The sequence below is a fragment of the Archocentrus centrarchus genome, chromosome 7 (genome assembly GCF_007364275.1).
Source record: "Archocentrus centrarchus isolate MPI-CPG fArcCen1 chromosome 7, fArcCen1, whole genome shotgun sequence".
In the NCBI taxonomy this organism is placed as follows: Eukaryota; Metazoa; Chordata; class Actinopteri; order Cichliformes; family Cichlidae; genus Archocentrus; species Archocentrus centrarchus.
In genome coordinates this window covers 13814080-13835004 of record NC_044352.1, presented here as the reverse complement: position 1 = coordinate 13835004, position 20925 = coordinate 13814080, and the positions used below count along the sequence as shown (strand labels likewise).

General features: G+C 39.0%; 1 protein-coding gene across 6 annotated transcripts; it reads left to right on the top strand.

Annotated features, from left to right (window-relative positions):
- The first annotated feature begins 1250 nt into the window (after positions 1-1250).
- raf1a (Raf-1 proto-oncogene, serine/threonine kinase a) lies at positions 1251-12858 on the top strand. Of its 6 annotated transcripts, XM_030733872.1 has the most exons (19): positions 1251-1328; positions 1446-1530; positions 4373-4593; positions 4801-4913; positions 5019-5121; positions 5215-5372; positions 5823-5912; positions 7587-7731; positions 8202-8321; positions 8489-8513; positions 8852-8967; positions 9118-9235; positions 9324-9408; positions 9567-9743; positions 9826-9872; positions 10009-10127; positions 10491-10622; positions 11459-11593; positions 11689-11829. In XM_030733872.1, the coding sequence occupies exons 3-19, from the start codon at positions 4399-4401 to the stop codon at positions 11821-11823; spliced, it is 2013 nt and encodes a 670-aa protein (XP_030589732.1). In that variant the 5' UTR covers positions 1251-1328; positions 1446-1530; positions 4373-4398; the 3' UTR covers positions 11824-11829. The 6 variants fall into 6 exon arrangements, with proteins under 6 accessions (XP_030589732.1, XP_030589734.1, XP_030589730.1 ...); XM_030733874.1 differs by lacking the exons at positions 1251-1328; positions 1446-1530 and adding an exon at positions 2218-2681 and having other exon boundaries at positions 5022-5121; XM_030733870.1 differs by lacking the exons at positions 1251-1328; positions 1446-1530 and adding an exon at positions 2219-2681.
- The last annotated feature ends 8067 nt before the right edge of the window (positions 12859-20925 follow it).

Here is a 20925-nt window from a genome sequence, read left to right as displayed (position 1 = left end):
TTGCCATTTCAAATGCTAACAATTCTGCACATTTAATCTGGAAACTTTAACAGTTTTCATGTGACAGTTTTTATTTATCAGCTTGCTTCATTTTATTGAAGTAATTCTGCACATTAAGGTACAGGTCTCTGAGCAAGTTAAAGAGTATCCTAAAAAGTAAAGATTATACTAAAAAGATCTGTTGGTTCTACATGTGTGAAAAATAATCAGTACAACTTTTGCTCTCACAATATTTAACAAATATTGGCTGTACTGTGCATGCCCCTATCAGCCAAATTAACAAATACATGAGCAGTTTTGTTGAATTAAATTGGCATTAGCTGAGAGATTTCAGAAGCCGCTTTGTTTACAAAATTAATCCAATAAACTGTTTAGACATTTATCTTTTTGATCCAAGCAGTTGAAAAATATATGTTTAAATACATCTGAAGCAAATGGGCATTCAAAGACTAAAGTATTGTTGTCAGAGTCTCTGACTCAGAGCAATCAAGCAGTATTGGAATTATCCCAAATTGTTTTGAGTTATTAGGTCAATGAAGAGAACAATCTGATGAATAATGAACATATTAAAAATCTGTCCTCTTTTTAAGCACAGCTAAATTTACAGTTTACAGAACATTTGTCTTCTTTGTGAGTGCCCAAAGGTAAGAAATAAAAATTAACACATATTTCTGAAAACTTCTAAGGATAAAACTTCATGAAGGCTATTGTTACTAAGCCTGTGACACAGATCATGATCAAACATACAAGGGTATGTGTTTCAAGCTGCTGATTTTTCTTTGTTCATTTGTATTATTGTACAACCCCAGCTGTTTAAAAAGTCCTAATTGCATCACATTTTGAATACAGGATAACTGATAGAGAGACAATCTATGGGAGCTGCAAGCATCTCAGCTAACTGGTTTGAGTGCTGTGCCAAATCAATAAGTGGGAAATGCATTCATCTCAGTCTTAAGGTGGCTTTGGTTGTCTGCCTTCAGGATGGCAATTTCTCTCTTCTACAGTCTTCATTTTGCAGCTCACAACCTTTAATGAATATCTGGCAAAATATAACTACCTGTAAAGCATATGTCTGCACAGATTAAGAGATTTGTAATATCCTGCACTCACTGAGAAGCGGTGCTGCTGTTGTATGTGGAGTGGGGTACCTTAAAATGCTCCACAATGACAAAGCCCTGCCCTCATCTTCACTGAAACAGTATTTGGTGTTTCTGTTACTTGTTCGGTTAAATATCTGTCAGAAAATGGCATTTTCAGGAAAGAAGACCTCTGAAAGTTAGACTTAGAGGACTGAAAGCAGAGTTTCCTGTTAAACTGGATTATGGATGGTAGGTTTGTGGTTTTGATATATGACTAAAATGTGTTTATGCTAAACCCATCTAGGCACCACTTTCTGGGACATGGTGATTTATTCTCAGATTATTATTATTTATTCTCAACCACAGCTCGCTGAAAGACGTTATGAAACATCTGTGATTAGGGAACCTCAGGGGACCCAGACCTGGATACTAGAGAAATGGTGAACACATGGTGAGTGGGATACTGTGATACTGTATTACTCTGGGTAAGATGAAGCGGTGGTTTCAGTTGATAGAAACAGCTGTGATGTCTGAAAAACATTAAAATCTAGTAGAAATAAAACAATGATGCATTTCTGTCAAACAAATTATAAGTGACTTTTTTTTTTTTTTAAGTCTGCAGCCTGCATGCCATACCACAAGACTTTATTGTCCTTTTCACCACATAAATAAATGTAACATTAAGAGCTGAAAAAGCTGTAAAATAATTTCTAGGGCTACAACATTGCACTGCCCCAAACTCTCCAGATGATGGTGCCCTTGGAGAGGATTACTACTTCACACCAAACCGGTAGTGGGCCGAATCGTTTGCTTTTCAAAAGATACTCTTGCAACTTCTTTCAAAAAATTAATTTAAAACAATATAAATTTTTCATGCGCAGTACTATTTGAGGAAAAAAAATACTTTTGCAGGTAGGAACTCGTCGGACTATAGTATCAAATGTGGCGTAAGCTGCACATTATGGCTACAAAGAATCTTATATATAATTATATTAAGAACTCATTAATTCTTGTGTAATTATATACACTTTTTTATGAGCAAAAACAACAATACTAGCGAAGTGGGAGGGCTTAGTTTGTGCTCTAGTTGCGCAGTGTGAGTGATGCTTGCAACTCTTGTTATGACTGCAAGGTCCTGTTTCAATCAGTGGCGTCAGCCGGACGCAGGACGCCAACTTAAACCGCTTCACCTTCTCCCGAACAACGTAAATATTGAGTTGAAAAGCGAAGCACTGCGGACCTACTTTTGGAGGGGGAGGTTTTAATTTGAAAGTGCTTCGCTGGTTTTGAAGAATATCCCTCGTCGTGTCACTTTGGGTCCGACGGATTTTTTTTTTCGCATTTACCACGACTTGGAGATTAAAAAAAAAAAAAAAAGTTTTCTTTTATTTTGAGTGGTTCGAAAAAGAGACCCGCCTATGACTTGACCGTCTTACACTAATGCAACATTTACCGGATACAGGGTTATTTGATACACGCCTTGGATCTTTACCGACTTGGACTTATTCCTTTTTTCTTTGAATGCGTTGCAAATATGATGATGTCACCGACGCCACTTTTTCCTGAAGTTATGGCGGAGCACAACTTTTTTAACTTCTCTTGGTGAGCATATACTGGCTACTGGACCCTAGCATTGCTACTCTTTTGACTCATGTTTGAAGTGCTAACTGTAGTTAAAACCGCTTCATCGCGACTCGCGTTACCAAAGAAATGGCTCGTTTGAACAAGTGAAATTGAATGGAGGGCGAACGGAGCCGTGCAGTGAAGTTTAACGCGATAATCCGCGTCTGACGGCCTTCAGGCAATTTCATAGTTATAACTGGATCTACCAGGCTTGATAAAACACGTAACTTCTAATAGCTGCTATAGCTAAACAAAGCACTCGAGCAGCTTCGGTCGTAGCTGTTCCTTCTTGTCTTTTTAGCAATACGTTTTATGTAATTGGAACTGACCGACAGGCTTAAAAAAACCCAAATTAAGTGATCCGCTCTACCTAACACCCACAAACAATGGTAACCTTCTATCATTGCCCTCACCTATATTTACGACTTTGAAGACTTGTCACAGGATCTTATCTGGATGCACCACTGATGTGAGGAACAGATCTGAGCTGATTTAAGTAAAGTCTAATTATTCTAGCCTTAACAAACATACTTTCTCTTGAGGCTCTGTTCTGAATGGGTGACAGCACTTGTTTTGGACACAGTTTCAGCAGCATGGTGGGAAATGTGGACGAACCACAGTTCTGCAAGTTCCTGCTTTTCTGTGCTGCTGACAAACCAGTGTACCTGCTGTGACAACTAACAGTAACTACAGTAAAATCATCTCTTCGATGCTAACAGGGTTTTGTTTAGGTGTGAAGCCACAGATAATTAGGGTGAAAGTATACCTGCTACATATGTAATTGGACCGATGATCTGTGTAAAGTCCTGCCGTTTGTATTGAAAACAAAAGCAGAAGAGGGGCAGTAACCTATTTGTTTGTGATGGGTACACACACCTTAAGTTGTAAGGACTAAATTTAAGTTCTAGTTGACACACATTTTTTACAAGTAAGTACATATGTAAGCACATATTTTTTTTAAGTTATCCAAAAAAATTTGACTTATTAATTTTACATTTATGTATTTAAATCAATCCTGTTTTGTAAATATTGTGAACCTCGACAAAAGATTCTGAAAGTAACATGACTGACTCCTGTGGATGCCAGAGAATTTCCTGGTTTTAGTGGAGTTTTAAAAATGCATTTCTTTACAAAAAAATTTGAAAGGACGATAGATACCATTCTTTCTAAACCAAAATGTGGTTTTCTGTACCTCAAAGAGCCACAAAATGGATAACAGATGCATTTTACATTTCCTGTCACACTTTGATACCATTCATATCAGCATTGTACCTAATCTTGCCATAATCTAAAAAGTCAGTACTTGGTGAGGTTATATTTAGCGATTACAGCAAAAAAAAAAAAAAAAAAAGTTGGTGCCATTAACCAGTTCTGTCTTTGTTGTGGTACTTTTTCATGCTGTGGAAACACTCACTGTTAGATTCAGTTGTAACTGACATGCACTCAAACTAGCTCTACATGTTTTCTTAGTATTTAAAAAAAAACATTTTAAGCTGCATGGCTGAATGTTTGATTTTTTTTAGTACAAGCAGTTTAAGGTTTAATCCTGTCAGAAAAATTAATAAGGTGCAATTGATTTCTTTCTTTTTCTTTTGTTTTGCAGGCTTTTCTTTTACACCTTTTCACTGTCCCCTTACAAAGATCAATAACTTTTTTTTTTTAAATTTCAGACTATCGTGAGCACTTGGCTTTACTAATGGCGCACCTTCAGGGAGTGTGGAAGAGCCTGAGCAACGGTTTCGGAATGAACGACCCTCCGTTTGAGGGCCCCTGCCTTTCTCCGACCATAGTCCATCCCTGCCAGCGTCGCTCTTCAGATGACAGCAAGATGCCCGACTCCAAGGCTAGCAGCACTATCCGTGTCTACCTCCCAAACCAGCAACGCACTGTGGTGAGTTGATTTCCACTAAATGTGAATCATGTCATATTGGTGGCTCAGAAAATTTCACCACCTTGATTTTTTTTTTTTTTTTTTTTTTTCCCCCCCAGACTTCAAACAAACCTGCAGAATTACTGAACAAAAATACTTGTGGCATATGAAATGCCACACATCTTACCAGAAAAATTAATAGATTTTTTTTCATTTTTATTGTCACAGGTAAATGGGCGACCAGGTATGACTCTCTACCACTGCTTGATTAAAGCACTGAGGGTGCGGGGCCTGCAGCCTCAGTGCTGCGCGGTCTTCAGGCTGCATCCAGGACAGGGGAGGTGAGCTCAGGACTGCTGTGGATTTTAAAGCAGGGATAATGAAATCAGAGCTTAGTGTAGCTGCTTTGCAGGTGTTGCATTACATTTTTTGTTTTTTTTCCTCAGTAGAAAATTACGGATGGATTGGAATACTGATTCCTCTTCACTGATTGGGGAAGAGCTGCAGGTGGAGGTTTTAGATCACGTCCCCTTGACGACACATAATTTTGTGAGTACCCAGAACCATCTACAGCATCCTCGACTCTCAAAAGAGCATCACTGCTAAAGAAACAAATGGATATTTATCTCTGTCCTTTTTCAGGTTCGGAAAACATATCTGAAACTAGCGTTCTGTGATATTTGCCAGAAGTTTCTTTTGAATGGTTTCCGTTGCCAAACATGTGGCTACAAATTCCATGAGCATTGCAGCACCAAAGTGCCCACGATGTGTGTGGACTGGATCAATATCAGACAACTCCTGTAAGTATATGAGAATGTTAAAAACATTCATTAAATACCTTGTCAGTAGGTTTTACTGCAGTATTTCTGTATGCTGTATCATTAATAATTCCTTTTAGAAGTATAACTGAAAGACATACTTGACATCCTATACACGCTCTCTGCATAGAATCATGATCAAATATAAGGATGGATTTAATGTCGTGCCAGAGTCAAAAACAAAAACAGGTTTTACTGATGCTGCAGTTCTTGCATGTAGGTCTGTGCTCATATACACAGCTTTGCATATTACTGCTTAGGTACTTGTATTTTGCATGCAGGCTGTGGGTAATCTTTTCAAGATCTATATCAGTGAAACTGAATAGATGAGCTATTTCCCCTCACAACCACTGTACTGTGTATCTCAGCTTTTACTCGATTAAACGCCCATGTATTCTTAGGAACTAGTTAGTAACACTTTGTATCTGTCAGATTGTGTCAAACGCCTGGTGAGAGCAATGCCCCGTCCGTGCCGCCACCTTCATCTCGGCGTATGAGAGAGTCTTTAACGCGGTTTCCAAGGTGAGTTTCTGTCTTCAGTTGATGTATAATGTGTGATTCTTGTGTTATTTTCAAATACTTCATTTACATGCATAGATAAAATTCAAACTATCACAGCCACATGCTCTTGATGTAACGGTTCTTTTGTAAAAAAAAAAAAAAAAATACTGAAACAGCTTTTTCTAAAAGGACTTTAAGAAATGTTTGTGTTTTACATCCAATTTAAAAAAAAAAAAAAAAATTAAAAGAAAGTACTGGATTGTGTGAATCCTTTGGCAGACATGTTTGTCATGTCACCAGCATGCATTTGTGTCCAAGTGCACATGATTGATATAAACAACAGCAGGCATTCACTCATGTAAACAGCTTGATAGCACTAGCAGAAGAAAACAAAACCCATGGGGAAGCTTTAAGTTGAAGGTGTAAAGATGCTGATCATTAATGCATATGTGCTGTTTGAAAGTGATGTTTTTGCCTTGTGGTTTTCCATGGATCAAGGTTGTATATCGCAGGGAGAGCTAATAATGAAGGGTGCTACTTGCAATTGGATGACTAATACAGAAAGAAAATGCTTAACTTGTGTTTTTATTTATTTTTGTGGTGCTTGTGTGTGTCTGTGTTTGTAAGGGGTTGCTGTTGGATTCCTGTACTGTAAATGATCACAATTGTAGTGATGTTCTTATTTGTACCAGAACCGTAATCTTAATTACATTAAATCCAGTTTTTAAATGACGTCCTTGGCTTTATGAGGGCTTACCAGTCCAAGGGCTGAAGTAGCACGGTGTGAAAAGAATCTGTTGTTTCAGTAGCTCTTAAAATGGCTAAAGAGCACTCCGAGCTGCCAAATTAGCACTTACAAAGTATCAAGTTGTTCCGTGTAGCGCATTCACTCCAATACTCTTTTGAAACATGGCTGGATATTGCCAAAAAGGGGATTGTACTCAAAGAGTTCTCTCCATGTTTGTGGGTGTGATATAATATGATCTCGGTTTATACACATCATTCAGCTGGGGTTCTGCTGTCCCAGTTTTAAGCAGCAGCTACAGCACATTATAGCGAGTCTAGTAACAGTAGGTGTACCAAGACCCTTGAAAAAATTCAAAACAGAAAGCTTCATTTATGCATATTATGCGCAAGTTGTGTTCAAATTTTCATTTTTCTTGCCTGTAAATGAACATCCCAAGTCCGACCAGCTTTATGTTCTTTGGATGTTTGTGAGCTTTGTTCTTTTCAACTGAGCCAACGCTGATCTTGGCAAACATCGAGGACAAAATACCTCTGCAATTTCAAGTTTGCCAAAAATGGTATGAAGAGATGGCCACAATGAAATTGGCCAACAACTACTTCCCTGCAATGTTTTTTTTTTTTTTTTTTTCTTTCTAATTCCCCTTTGTTTTTGTTGTTGTGGTTACAGTATAATACATTGTATATGAATTTGTGTGTTAGGCATCTGTTGATGGCATAACACACAAAAAAAATGGGAGTTGGGAATTGGGAAAGGGAGGGGAATAAACTGACAGAAATGAAACCAGAAAGCCCCTGCACGAACTATAACCACACCCAAGCTGGCCCAAATTTTAAAGAAGTTACAGAATTCAGTTTGTGTTTCTGTTAAGTTTTGGTGGTTTGTACATCAAAAGCAGTGACACTAAAACTAGCTCATTCTTAATATTTAAATTTTGCTCTCCCTCACAGCTCAGCCTACCGGTATTCTACCCCTCATGCCTTCAACTACACACCACCCACTGGTGGTGGTCTCTCCCAGAGGCAGCGCTCCACTTCTACACCGAACGTCCACATGGTTAGCACTACTCTGCCTGTGGACAGCAGTATGATTGAGGTAACTACACACCATATGGGCCCCTTGGGTACTCCTGTAGGTTCAGGCAGTCACTCCTAAAATATCTTGTGCCTGCAAGTGTTCTTGCCCTCCTATGTGCATCTCAGGCATTCCAACTATTTTCATGTTGCTTTTTTCTACTTCTTATCTACCTGTCTGTTAACTAAGCAACTTGGAAGAGCTCAGTCTATTTTTCTGTCAAGTGGCATCATATTTTAGCAATTTTTTTTAAATTATTTGTGACAATTGACTTCCCACTGGTTAGGTCTAGCTTCTGCTTTATCGCAGCTGCTGTTCTTGCATAATCAGCTCACTAGTTTCAAATGCTTTGTCGAGTGTTTCCCCGATTTCTGTCCAGGTGAAACCTGGAAATCCATTTTGTCTTTGTTCTTTCCTCACTTTCCTTTGCTCTGTCCCTTTCCTTCCTGTCTCCTCACTGGCCTGTTGTATTGTACCCTTCTGGGGAGTAGCTAGACTGCCTGAATACCTCCCCCAGCTCCTGGTGCCATAGATTCTGGCTGAAGAGGAAAGTAGGTATTGTGCACTTCTCCCAGTCTTTTGTTGAGGCCTCACCTGAGAGTCCAGAAAAGGTTAGAAAGCAGAGTGTCTGTGTGCAGTCTCAATGGCATGCCTTGCAAACAGGCTATCTGCATTCACATCTTAGAGCTACAGTCGAGCAATGAGTGACAGCACAGCACGAGGTTTGGTGTTTGCACAAACTAACAAAAACTTTGCCTGTGGTCTTTTGTCTCTTTAGGATGCAATGCGTGATCATGACTCAGGTAAGCGGCCTACTCTGCATTTCATTAGCTTCATATCATATACTTTTGGGCCTTCTTCCTCACCTCAATTTCCTTTTTTTTTTGTTTGTGCAAAACAAATACTTCAGAACTTAATTTGACTGATTCAGTATCTGGCCATCCCCTGCTCCCTCTAGTGTTTAGCTGATATGGTCACTGAGCCACAACTACCATTGCATTTTTCTCAGAAAATCTAGACTGCTCTTAAGAATGACCTTGATTAGATGGCATGTCTATATAGCACATAGTGAATCATATGGACACAGGTTAAGTCTTGTATCCTTAATTCCTATATTCTCTTTTGTTTTGTATTCCTGAAGCGGGGAGTTCACCCAACCAGAGTCCTACAGGCTGGACCCAGTCCCAGTCCAAACCCCCTGCACCTGCCCAGCGAGAGAGGGCCCCATCCTTCAACACTCAGGAGAAAAATAAAATAGTAAGTTCTGTGTTTTTGTCTTGTACATTGGAAATATAGTAAATAACATCACATTGGTGCAGTCTGTCTTTCAGAATAATGCCTTATAAAAAAAGCATATGTCCAGTTCGCATGACATCAGTTGCATCGTGTTGATTTCCGTTTATTCAGAGGCCTCGCGATAAGCGGGACTCCAGTTACTACTGGGAGATTGAGGCCAGTGAGGTTTATCTGCACTCACACATCGGTTCTGGCTCCTTTGGAACTGTGTTCAAAGGAAAATGGCATGGTAGGAAGGCATTGCAGATGCCACACACTGTCATGTGTAACACACTGCATCTTCATACCACACTTAACATTGAGTATTTTTGTTGTAGGTGATGTAGCAGTGAAGATTTTAAAGGTGACAGATCCTACACCAGAGCAGTTCCAGGCATTCAGAAATGAAGTGGCAGTCCTCAGGTAAGAAATTGTGTAAAACCTTTGTCTTACCAGCAAAAGGTTTTCAGGTGTTTTTAACATTATACACTGTTGGATTCTTGTTGAACCATCTTAATTTCTAACTTTTGTCTTATCTTTTGATATGGTGATTTCCTCTTCCCCTCTGCATCTGTTCACAGGAAAACACGACATGTTAACATCCTGTTGTTCATGGGCTACATGACTAAGGACAACCTGGCCATTGTGACGCAGTGGTGTGAGGGTAGCAGCCTCTACAAACACATTCATGTCCTGGAGACAAATTTTAAGATGATCCAGCTCATAGATATTGCCAGGCAGACTGCTCAGGGCATGGAGTAAGTTGTATTGAATGTTGCTTCTCCCTTAAAACCAAAAAAAAAAATAGCAAAGCTATAACAATTTTCTCATTTTTTTTAGCTATCTTCATGCAAAGAACATCATTCACCGTGACATGAAATCAAACAGTATCCTTTCCATTGGTTTTTGTGTGTATATATTAATGAAAATAAAACCCCTTAATGCCCCCTGCAATCCTCCTCGTGTATAGGATGTGTCTTTCCTCAGGTGTGTTGTAGCTGAGGTTCCTTGACAGCAGTGCAGATATCTTCTTGCATGAAGGGCTAACAGTAAAAATTGGGGACTTTGGTCTTGCTACGGTGAAAGCAAGGTGGAGCGGTTCACATCAGGTGGAGCAACCTTCTGGATCCATTCTTTGGATGGTTAGTAACACACTGCCCGATAGCAGAGTGCCATACTGCTGATTCAAACCTCGTTCGGTTTTTCTCAGTGTAATCCTCAGGTTTAATGAAAAGTTGGAATAAGCTGGTACTGTCAGTCACTGAGGAATCAGATGATTTTAAATGTGCTAAAGCTGATTAAAAATGTAAGTGTATGTTAAGGGGTTAATTCCACTAGAGCAACAAGTAGGCTATGTTGAGACACTTCATGAGTTTTCATGAGACAGCATTTACAGATATTCTGCCAACTATTCATCCTTTTTTCTTTCTTTTTTCCCCCAACCATTGGGTTGTGGAGGTCTCCAGCCTGACTTGTCTATTTTTTTTTTTTTTGTATAATTACAGGCTCCTGAAGTTATGCGGATGGAGGATAACAATCCCTACAGCTTCCAGTCTGATGTCTATTCCTATGGAATTGTTCTCTTTGAGCTCATGACAGGAGAGCTCCCATATTCCCAGATAGGAAATAGAGATCAGGTAAAGACACTTAAATATATTAAACTGTGCACCACATAACGATGGTTTAACCGCATATCCCTGCATGTCGGATGAGATTAAGACTTAAGTCCCTTCTGTTTTTGTTTTCCACTCCACTGGCAATTTTTATTACACAAGGGTTAACCTGAGGGTTCCAGTACTGTATGTCCACAATCAGACACACGTCTAAGCTGTAGCTCTCTGCAAACCTAGCCTGCAAGGTGGTGGAAAGACACTGTGTCACTGTCTGAAGGGGGTTGTGGAGCTGGCCCAAGGCCCACTGTGGAACAGAGGCGGGCACCATGGAGCCACTTGCCTAATTTTAGATCCCGTAACACAACCCTGTATGTGTGTGAGAAAAGTGGCGCATGGGTGTGCATATGTGTATGTTTAGGTTTTTTTTTTGTTTTTGTTTTTGTTTTTTTGTGTCCTCTCATAGTCCATGAGACCTGGCCTGGGTCAATTCTGGCTTCTTACTCAATTTACTTTACTGTATTCAAATTCAATTAATGTTCTGCACAGTGTGTGCCAGTAAGTGTTATGATCCACTTTTGTATTCTGTTCTCCTTGATACTGTAGAATGACTTTGAACACTGCTGATCTGGCAGGCACATAGAGTACGTGTCATCCTTTATCTCTGTAGCATCGTGCACTCATATCTTCACAATAGCTCCAGTCTTGGACTCACTGGCCATATTTATATATCTCAGAGATGGACTGATTAGATGTCCCCTATAAATGTACTGGCTTTAATCAACTGTTCAATTCTAAAATACTTTATAAAATATGATTGCTGTTCTACTCAATCATCTGCTCTTTGTGACTCCTCCTATTAGATTATCTACATGGTGGGAAGAGGCTATTTGTCTCCAGACCTCAGTAAGCTCTACAAGAACTGCCCTAAAGCCATGAAAAGGTTGGTGGCTGACTGTATCAAGAAGTCCAAGGACGAGAGGCCACTGTTTCCACAGGTGAACTACTTTCATGGCAATTGTAGACTGTTAAGCTAAATTGCAAGTGTTTTGTTTAACTCGTAATCTTTATTTTTCTCCTCTTCTTTTTTTAGATCTTGTCCTCCATTGAGCTTCTCCAGCATGCCCTCCCTAAGATAAACCGCAGTGCCTCAGAACCGTCCCTGCACAGAGCCACTCACACTGAGGATATTAATGCCTGTACTCTGACCAGAGTGCCTGTTTTTTAGTGGCTCAGACAGCACTACCCCTCCTCCTCTGCTTACGCTTAGCCGCCGCCTCCTCCTCCTCCTCAAACATTCAGTATTCCCAAATTCTCTCCATAAAGATGCTAACATAGATTGACAGACACACATCCAATCATACAAATCATACATACATGTTAATCAATAAATTATGTAAGAAAAAGGAGAGAGGGAAGTGCATTTGTAAGGGATTGAGTAATGTTGGATTACATTTTGATGTACACATGAAGAGGCGGGCATACGATACATCAAGGTGATGCCTTAGTTATCGCCATATATATTTTAAATGTATGCCGGTGTTTCATGCTGGCATTGTTTGGTATAACTTGTAAATAAATGCACGCACACCTACCTAAGACAACCATGAATGGACCTTGAAGAAAGCTCAAGACAGATGTCTCTTGATTTGGGCTCTGTGATGTGAAGCCTGTCCTCCTATCAGAATGTCCTGTTCTCTGATGAAAAGGACTTTTTAAGCTTACCTGCCTTAAGAGGAAATGAAGCCTGGATTAAGATCCTGCACAACTTCAGCACCTCCTGTTATCACAAAGCGGTTGGATGTAGTCCATTTAGTTGCACAGTAGTAGTTGATTTTGCATTGTCTTAAATGATAATGGAGTAGATGTGGGGAATTCTTTTTGTCTTTGTTTTTTGTTGTTTTTGACTTCTTTTAATTGTCTTTTATTTGGGGGGTCCTTTTGGATGACTTATAGCCTGTCAGACAGCTAGCATAAGTGATGATGGGTACATGCACATTTTTAAAGGAAAAATGATGGTTTCAGCAGTCTGCACAAAGGTTTCATACCTCTGAGTAAACAGATACCCACACGTCCTATCAGTTCTTACATTGTTAGGTTATCATGAGCTGGACATTAGGCAGTTGTCTTAAATATTTAAAATTCTTTGGAAACTAATTTGTATTTGGTTACCATGTCACTTTCAGGCAGTTAAATGTTTTGTTGTGAACTTGGTGAGAAAGTTGTTTATTCAATATTTTAATAAAAATTAAGTTAAATTCAATTGCCAAAATAGACTGCATGGATCATCTTTCTAACTGCTATGGAAGCAGGTTTTTTTTTTTTTTTTGGTAATTTTCCCTCCACAGAGGGTTTTGAATAGGTCAAGATGTAATAGAAGTCCAGACTTTAATTCAGGTTTAACAAAAACAAACAAAAACATTTGTATTATATATGGTCCTCTATTTAAATGGCTCAAGCATAATTGGATGGTTGACTGATAAGCAGTTTCATGGCCTGTTACCTCATTATTTTATGACAAGTTAAGCCGATCGAAGGTCTGGAGATTTTTTCCAAGTGTTGACCTTGTATTTGTTAGCTGTTCACTTGAACTCAAAATATGAGTTCCCAAGAGATGTTGATGCCATTGAAGGAGGCCATCATCAGGCTGAAAAAACAAAATAAACCTATCGGATTACAAAAACTTTTGGAGTGGCCAAATCAGCAATCAGCAATGGTACATTCTTTACAAGATGGAATGCACCGGCCAGCTCAGCGATACCTAAAGTGGGTGATCATAGAAGTCTTTCCTTGGTTAAGAAAGACCACTTCACATCTAAACCAACTCGAGAAAACTTTTGAAGTGGGTGTGCTATTGTCAAAGTCTACAATCAAGAGATGGCTTCATGAAAGGAAATGGAGGTTTAACAGCAAGATGTAAAACCACTAGTTACACTCACACCAGAAAACCTCTAAAAGCCTGCACAGCTATGAAAAAGATGAAACCAAGATTAACTTGTTTGGGAATGATGTGAAAAAAGCGTGGAGGAGAAGAGAAACAGTTCAGCGGTATTTATTGATGATGCGACTGCTGACAGAAGCAGCAGGATGAATTCTGAAGTGTACAGAGCTATACTGTCTGCTCAGATTCAGCCAAATGCTGCAAAACTTACAGGGTGGGGCTTCACAGTGCAAATGGGTAATGGCCAAAGCACACTGCAAAAGCAACTCAAGCTAGAGAAACTGGATATCCTTCAAGGGCTAAGTCAGTCACCTGATCTCAATCCAGAAGAGCATGCTTTTCAGTTACTGAAGACAAACCAAAGGCAGAAAGACCCACAAACAAGCAGCAACTGCTGTGATGTCTGTGGGTTTTAGACTTCAGGCAGTCATTGACTGCAAAGGATTTTCAGCAATTTTTATATTTAAAATTGTTAGTTTGTCCAGTTACTTATAAGCCTCGGAAAATGGGATTCAAAGTACAAAAATATGTTGTTCAAACACCCATGGACCTGACTGCATATTGATTAATCAGCATGAATGATACATTAAAGTGCATCAATGGAAGCGGGTGATGTAGGCACTATTATTGTCTTAATTCTTGTTTGCTAACACAGCAAAATCCCACACATGTGCAAGACTTTGTGGCATGGTGCAATGTTTGCTGTAGCAGTGGCAACGTGGTGCAACCTCACAAGGGACTCAGTCCAGACACACCACCAAGGGATTCCACCATTGGCTGATGACACTGTGCACTGTATAGCCACTGGCAGGCTCAGTGGAACAACAATCATTCAGCAAGGGAGGGACATGTGGTGGAAAGAGAGAGGACAGTTATATTTTGTTTTAGTGTAAACATCCAACGTGCTGTTCCTGCTGGGCAGGACCACTGAATTTGGTTTAGTCCCAAGAGCAAATTTATAGTAAATATGGAAAAAAAAAAATGACTGCAATTTAAATGTGGAAAGTGTTTTGATTGCATATGGCCCTTTGCATTGAGGACAGCAGCAAACAGGATGGAAGCTTTTTGAGTTACTGCTGTTGATTTCAAAAGGATAATGTGATCAAAAGTAGAGCAACACAATAAGAGCAAAATATTAGGTCAACCACTAGTCATCTATCTTTGCACGTCTGCTATATGTGTTTATCTGTTCTATTTCTGCAACCTGACGAGCCACACAAGCTGGTTAAAATGAAATCAACAGATCCTAACTGCCCTACTTTCCTGGCTTACAATAGCTCCATCTAGTGGCCTTTCCTGCATGTTGATTGTTGTCAGGAGGAGGAAGCGACAACATCAAAACGTATGCGCATGTGTCACAAAATTCTCCTATCAGACTAATATAAATTATATTAGACTAATGATGCACCGCTCCAGACCGCTCTAGACTGATGTAGCAGGGTGAGATAGTGCTGCAGTAGTTTGCCTACTACTTTGTGACAGTTTAAGAATGTGGGTCCATAATGACCACTCTAGTGGACCACAAGATGATTCTGATTAAAATGTAACTAAAATTTTCTCCTTTTTTGTCACAAACATTTGTTTAAATTAAATACTCTGAGAAATTTCATGTTGGTAGAGATGTCCTCAATTCACAGTCATCTAAACCCAGTTGACAAGCTTATGGTACAAAATTTTGACCACAGATCGCTGGGAAAAAGTGGTATTTCTACAGGTTTTATCAATCTCTCAGTGCTCATAAACAGCTAATGAAGTAAGGTTAGATGCTAATAACTGCAGTTTTTAATGGTAGAAAGTTTTTAAAGATGTTTTCTTCACTGAATCAGTGCCTCTGTTTCATACTTAGGATCTGTGTATGTGCATTTGGACCCGGTTTTAGACAGTGGACATGGTGTTAACCACCAATTTAGACACTGGAGCAAGATGGCGCTGCCAACATTCAATGAAATGTGATTGAATTGCTGAGAGTTTGTGTCACTTAAGCACTATTCTGAATATATTTCTGAGTGTACACTCAGAAATATATTCAGTGATAGTGCTTAAGTGATGCTTCCAAAAATAATTGCATCAATATCTGAGTATATACAAATATTTACAAATAAATTCAAATCCGGTATTATTGTATGCAGGTGTTACCCAACATTGGTTTTCATGGAAACCCAAATTTTATTACAATCTCTATATTTTTTCATCAATTTTGATGAGCTCAGAGGATTTACCATGCCAAAAAAAACCCTCAGAGCCAAAGTTTTATATTCTTCTGATGACTAATGATAAACCTAGAAAGAACCTGTACAGGGTGTGCCCCTCTCGCCTTATGATAGCTGGGATAGGCTAATTATGCACTTCTGTAATGCAATGTTTGTGACAAAAAAGGCGCAAGTCACTCTCATTAGAACTGCCATATCTCAGTCTTTTTTTTTTTTTTTTAAACTTTTCAATAATTCAAAAACGTGCTTCTGATTCTCAGGGGCTTCCATTGAACCAGAGAAATGTAATGAACAGAGGACTTTGAATTTTTTTGTCAGGTACCTACTTATATAACTGACTTTAGCTCGTTAGCTAATTAGCAATCACAGGTGTAAACCCTATGAGAAATAGACAGCTAACATTAGTATTTTTGAATACTGGTCTTTGTTCAACCACTGAAGACCAAAAACTGGTAGTATCATAGCCAAAAAAATAATTTTAATATTCACTAAACTGTAAAGCTTAAGTCACAATTATTTTTAAATTCAAAACAAGTCAGCAAAACATTCCTGACACAGTTAACAAAAATTAACAGTTCTAAATAAAATTATATCGAGTTAAATCTTTCGAGACAATATTTGAATGCAGAAATAAAATGTTTAATATTCACAATAGAAACTTTAACACTGTTTCTCCACCCCCAGAGTCCAAAATCCAAATGAAGTCTGTCAGTGTAATGGCTGCTTTCCCTCTAAGGTTTCCCTCCTTTTGGAGTTCTTGCTCCCACAATGCATTGCAGTAGATAAGAAATATGGAGAAACACCTGTAAATGACTAATATGAAAAATTCCTTCACGTTTATACATTTTAGTGATTTTTACAGTTTACCAGTAGTGACACTGACCCTAGACAAATGCAAACTAGTGAAAAACAGTCAGGAAAGATGTGGAGGGAAAAAATTTAAGTAGCTTCCACCTGTAAAACCATTCCTGCTTTGGGTGTTGTCTCATTGTTGTCCCTGTTGCTATTTTCTTGCTTATCTAGTTCAATAAAAAAATGGTTGCCATCCAGAATTTGCTGTATGTAAAAAGGGCAGGTATAATAAGCTTAAGCTTCAGTTTACACCTTTTTGGTCAATAGTTTGTGTTCTTGACCGAAAATTCATTCATTCATTCATTAAAGTGTATAAGCAGATTGCTAAGCCTGCCTCCTTAAGGCCTGTTTCTGTCATGATACTGAAGTAGACTACACAATTCCAGACAGTGCAGACCCAAAGAGCACAACAAGATGTGTTCTCCTCTGACATTAGACTTATGTAATTTTATAAACAACCTCAAACAATCTTAGATTTATGTGATGTTGTCTGCCAGACAGCTGCTTGCCTCTCTCTGTCAAGGCTTTTACATCCTATAAATAAAGAGTAATAATAAATACAAAGCAATTAATTTTCATATTTATCTACATAGTTGATGATATTCTGATTGTGATGCCAGTAAATATATTCTGTGAAAACATCAAGGCACACTTATGCAGGTCAAGTGGCTGATTAGGCAATCTTAAAAACACAGATACTATGTCTAGGCCTTTTGTACCTCAACTTCACCACCAGATGGCAACAATAAAGCTCAATATTTCTGTGTTCTTTTATTCTTTAGCTGAAATTATTAAATCAGTTAGTTTACAGAAAAATAATCGGCAACTACACTGCTCAAAAAAATAAAGGGGACACTTAAAGAACACAATATAACTCCAAGTAAATCAAACTTCTGTAAAATCAAACTGTCCACTTAGGAAGCAACACTGATTGACAATCAATTTCACATGCTGTTGTGCAAATGGAATAGACAACAGGTGGAAATTATTGGCAATTAGCAAGACAGGTGGGGACCACAGACCGCTTCTCAGTACCTGTGCTTTCTGGCTGGTGTTTTGGTCACGTTTGAATGTTGGTGGTGCTTTCACACTTGTGGTAGCATGAGATGGATTCTACAGCCCACACAAGTGGCTCAGGTAGTGCAGCTCCTCCAGGATGGCACATCAATGTGAGCTGTGGCAAGAAGGTTTGCTGTCTCTGTCAGTGTAGTGTCCAGAGGCTGGAGGTGCTACCAGGAGACAGGCCACTTTAATTTTGTGTGTGACTCCAAATCCAGGCCTCCATTGGTTAATAAATTTGATTTCCATTGATGATTTTTGTGTGATTTTGTTGTCAGCACATTCAGCTTTGTACAGAACAAAGTATTCAATGAGAATATTTCATTCATTCAGATCTAGGATGTATTATGAGTGTTCCCTTTATTTTTTTGAGCAGTGTATTTTGTCAGCAGATGGGTTTCAGTCTTACCAGCTAGTTAAAGTTTGATTGATCCCTTTTAATCCCATTATTGTAAAAACCAATGACAGTAGTGAGTAACCTACCTTTAAAATATGTTATAATTAGGTGCATTAAATGACATTCAGAGAGCCCTCAGAGACCTATACATTTTCTTTCATTGGGGTGGAAATGCCTTTCTTCCACTGTGATCTTGAGCAGATAGTTATTGCAACATGCTCCCACAGGACACAAGTTGTTCATGTTGTGCAGCAGCTTGGTAGACAGCTGGCAGAAGTATAGATAAATGCTCTTCAGCTGGAGCTTCAAGAACCCACAGTCATTCCTCTTGAGTTCTTCAGAAGCTTTAACTATCATTAGGCCAGGTCGGTCTGCTGGTTATGAGAAAAAGCATCGGGACCATCTGTAAGTCCGACAAAGGCTGCCTGTGGAACATATTTTATCTGTTTGAGATGGCTGATATTTGTTGAAACAGACAAAATTAATCTGCAGCATGAATGTTGATATTTTCTAAAACAAACAACAGATTTGATAGTCATCTAGCTCCATTATAGTAGAATTCCTAGCAAAGTTATTCCCCTATAAAGTAAGAGGGATTCTGCAGCCATGTCAATTATTCATGGATTGTCTGTCAGCAGAAAAATGTATCAGTGCTGACAGCTGTTCTTACCAATCTCTCATATCAGGAAGAGAATGACTACACCAAGATAGCATTTGAGTGAAAAGAGTTAAATATTAAGTTCATGAAGACTTATATATATTCTTATTCTTATTACAGGTGGAGGCCACTGACATTTTGACATTTTTCTCTCCTCATCTTTTCTGACTTTTTTTTCACTATTTTTGCATTAGCATGAAGCAATACCTGAACCCTACAGAGGTTGCACAGGTAGTCCAAATCCTCCATGATGGCTGTGATTGCTGTGTCTCCCAACACAGCCTCAAGAGTTTGGAGTTCCAGTAGACAGTCAGTTAATCTAGGAGAGCTGTACGGGGCCATATACTGTCCTCGAGCCATCAGCAGGACTGGTATCTGCTGCTTTGTGCGAGGAGGAAAAGGATGAGCACTGCCCTACAAAGTGACCTCCAGCCAGACACTAGTGTGAATGTCTCTGACCAAACAATCAGAAACAGACTTCTGTGGACCCTGTGCTCACTGCCCTGCACCTTGGAACCTAACTGGCATTTGCTGTAGAATGCCAGAATTGGCAGGGTGGCATCCTGTGCTTTTCACACATGAGAGCAGGTTCACCCTGAGCACATGTGACAGACGGAAAAGGGCCTGGAGAAACTGTGAAGGGTTGCACAGACCACTACAAGCTAGGCAATTGTACCCTGACTGCCATTAGGTACTGGGATGACATCCTTGGACCCACTGCCAGACCCTATGCTGGTACAGTGGGTCCTAGGTTCCTCCTGGTGCATGACAATGCCTGGCCTCGTGCAGAGAGTATGCAGGCATTTCCTGGAGGGTAAAGGAATTGATACCATTGACTGGTCCCCATGCTCACCTGACCTAAATCCAATAGAATACCTCTGAGACATTATGTTTCACTCCATCCAATGCAGCCAGGTTGCACCTCAGACTATCCAGGAGCTCAGTGATGCCCTGGTCCAGATTTGGGAAGAGATCCCCCAGGACACCATCCATCGTTTCATTAGGAGCATGCTCCAACATTGTCAGGCATGCGTACAAGCATGTGGGGGCCATACAAACTACTGAGTACCATTTTGAGTTGCTGAAATGAAATTTTGGCTAAATGGACTAGCCTGCCGCATAATTTTTTCACTTTGATTTTCGTGGTGTCTTTGAATTCAGCCCTCTGTAGGTTGATAATTTTTCTTTCCATCAAAGAATGTGACATTCTTTCATTCCTAACACATTACCCAATCCATATCAGTATAATTTTCCTATTGAGATCTGATGTGTTTACAAAGTAGCTCAGTGTTTTAATATCCACAAAAAACAACTGCAATCGCAACAAGAGGTTGATGAGGTATAACACACTGAAACCATCAGTGATCCTTGAGATGCTTTGGTACAAGATGAACAGCCAAGAAGACCAGTACCCTCCATGGAGGAAGAGACTTGAGGCCAAGATCAAGGCTACATGGAGGGTAGTTAGCCAACTATCAGAGCTGCAGAAAGGTGTGAAGAGAGGGATTTATAAGAAGTACAACAAGCTGTCCATACCTGAAGCCTTAGAAACTTCCAAGCAAAGATTCACAGCCTTGGCAGCTAGGATACTGTGCAGGAACCTCAAGAAAAAATCATGACTTAAGCATTTCTGAGTAAAATTTTATGGTTTCAGATAGACTTCATATGAGTATAAACAGTGCAGTAACAATAATATTAAAAAATACTAATACCACAAACAACAATAATTTTTACAAAATCTGGTGGAACACTGTGATGCTGAGAATATAAAGTATAAAAATATAAAGCAAGATAACTGAGCAATTAGTGCCAGAAATATGTTTGTATCCAAACTTTCTCACATACACTTTATAGATACAAACAATTACAAATAAAGATATAAACTGCTTCTGCAAACACTATTTTATGCAGAATATTTAGTATTACTGCCATAATCATTTTATACCACCAGGAGACACAGCAATGCAAAAGTGCAAGAAGGACATATGTTCATGTTCATGACTGTAATATTGATTATAACAGGTAACAGTTGATCCTGTGGATTGAAGAGTGCAATCAGAAATTCACAAGTCAAAAAGTCTTGTTGTTATACTTCAAATATATTCACTGCAAGAAAAAGATGTGAGATTTTAGCACTGTTTTTGCTGTAAAAATCGAATTTTCTTTTTACATTTTTATGGATTTTTTTTTAAATAAAATTAAAATATGTTTTT

Excerpts from the sequence above, each read along its gene's own strand:
- raf1a (XM_030733873.1), top strand. The coding sequence starts at position 4,399 with ATGGCGCACCTTCAGGGAGTGTGGAAGAGCCTGAGCAACGGTTTCGGA. Across the intron at positions 4,914-5,018 it reads CTGCATCCAGGACAGGGGAG|TAGAAAATTACGGATGGATT; the intron begins GTGAGCTCAGGA and ends TTTTTTCCTCAG. Across the intron at positions 9,873-10,008 it reads CCGTGACATGAAATCAAACA|ATATCTTCTTGCATGAAGGG; the intron begins GTATCCTTTCCA and ends ACAGCAGTGCAG.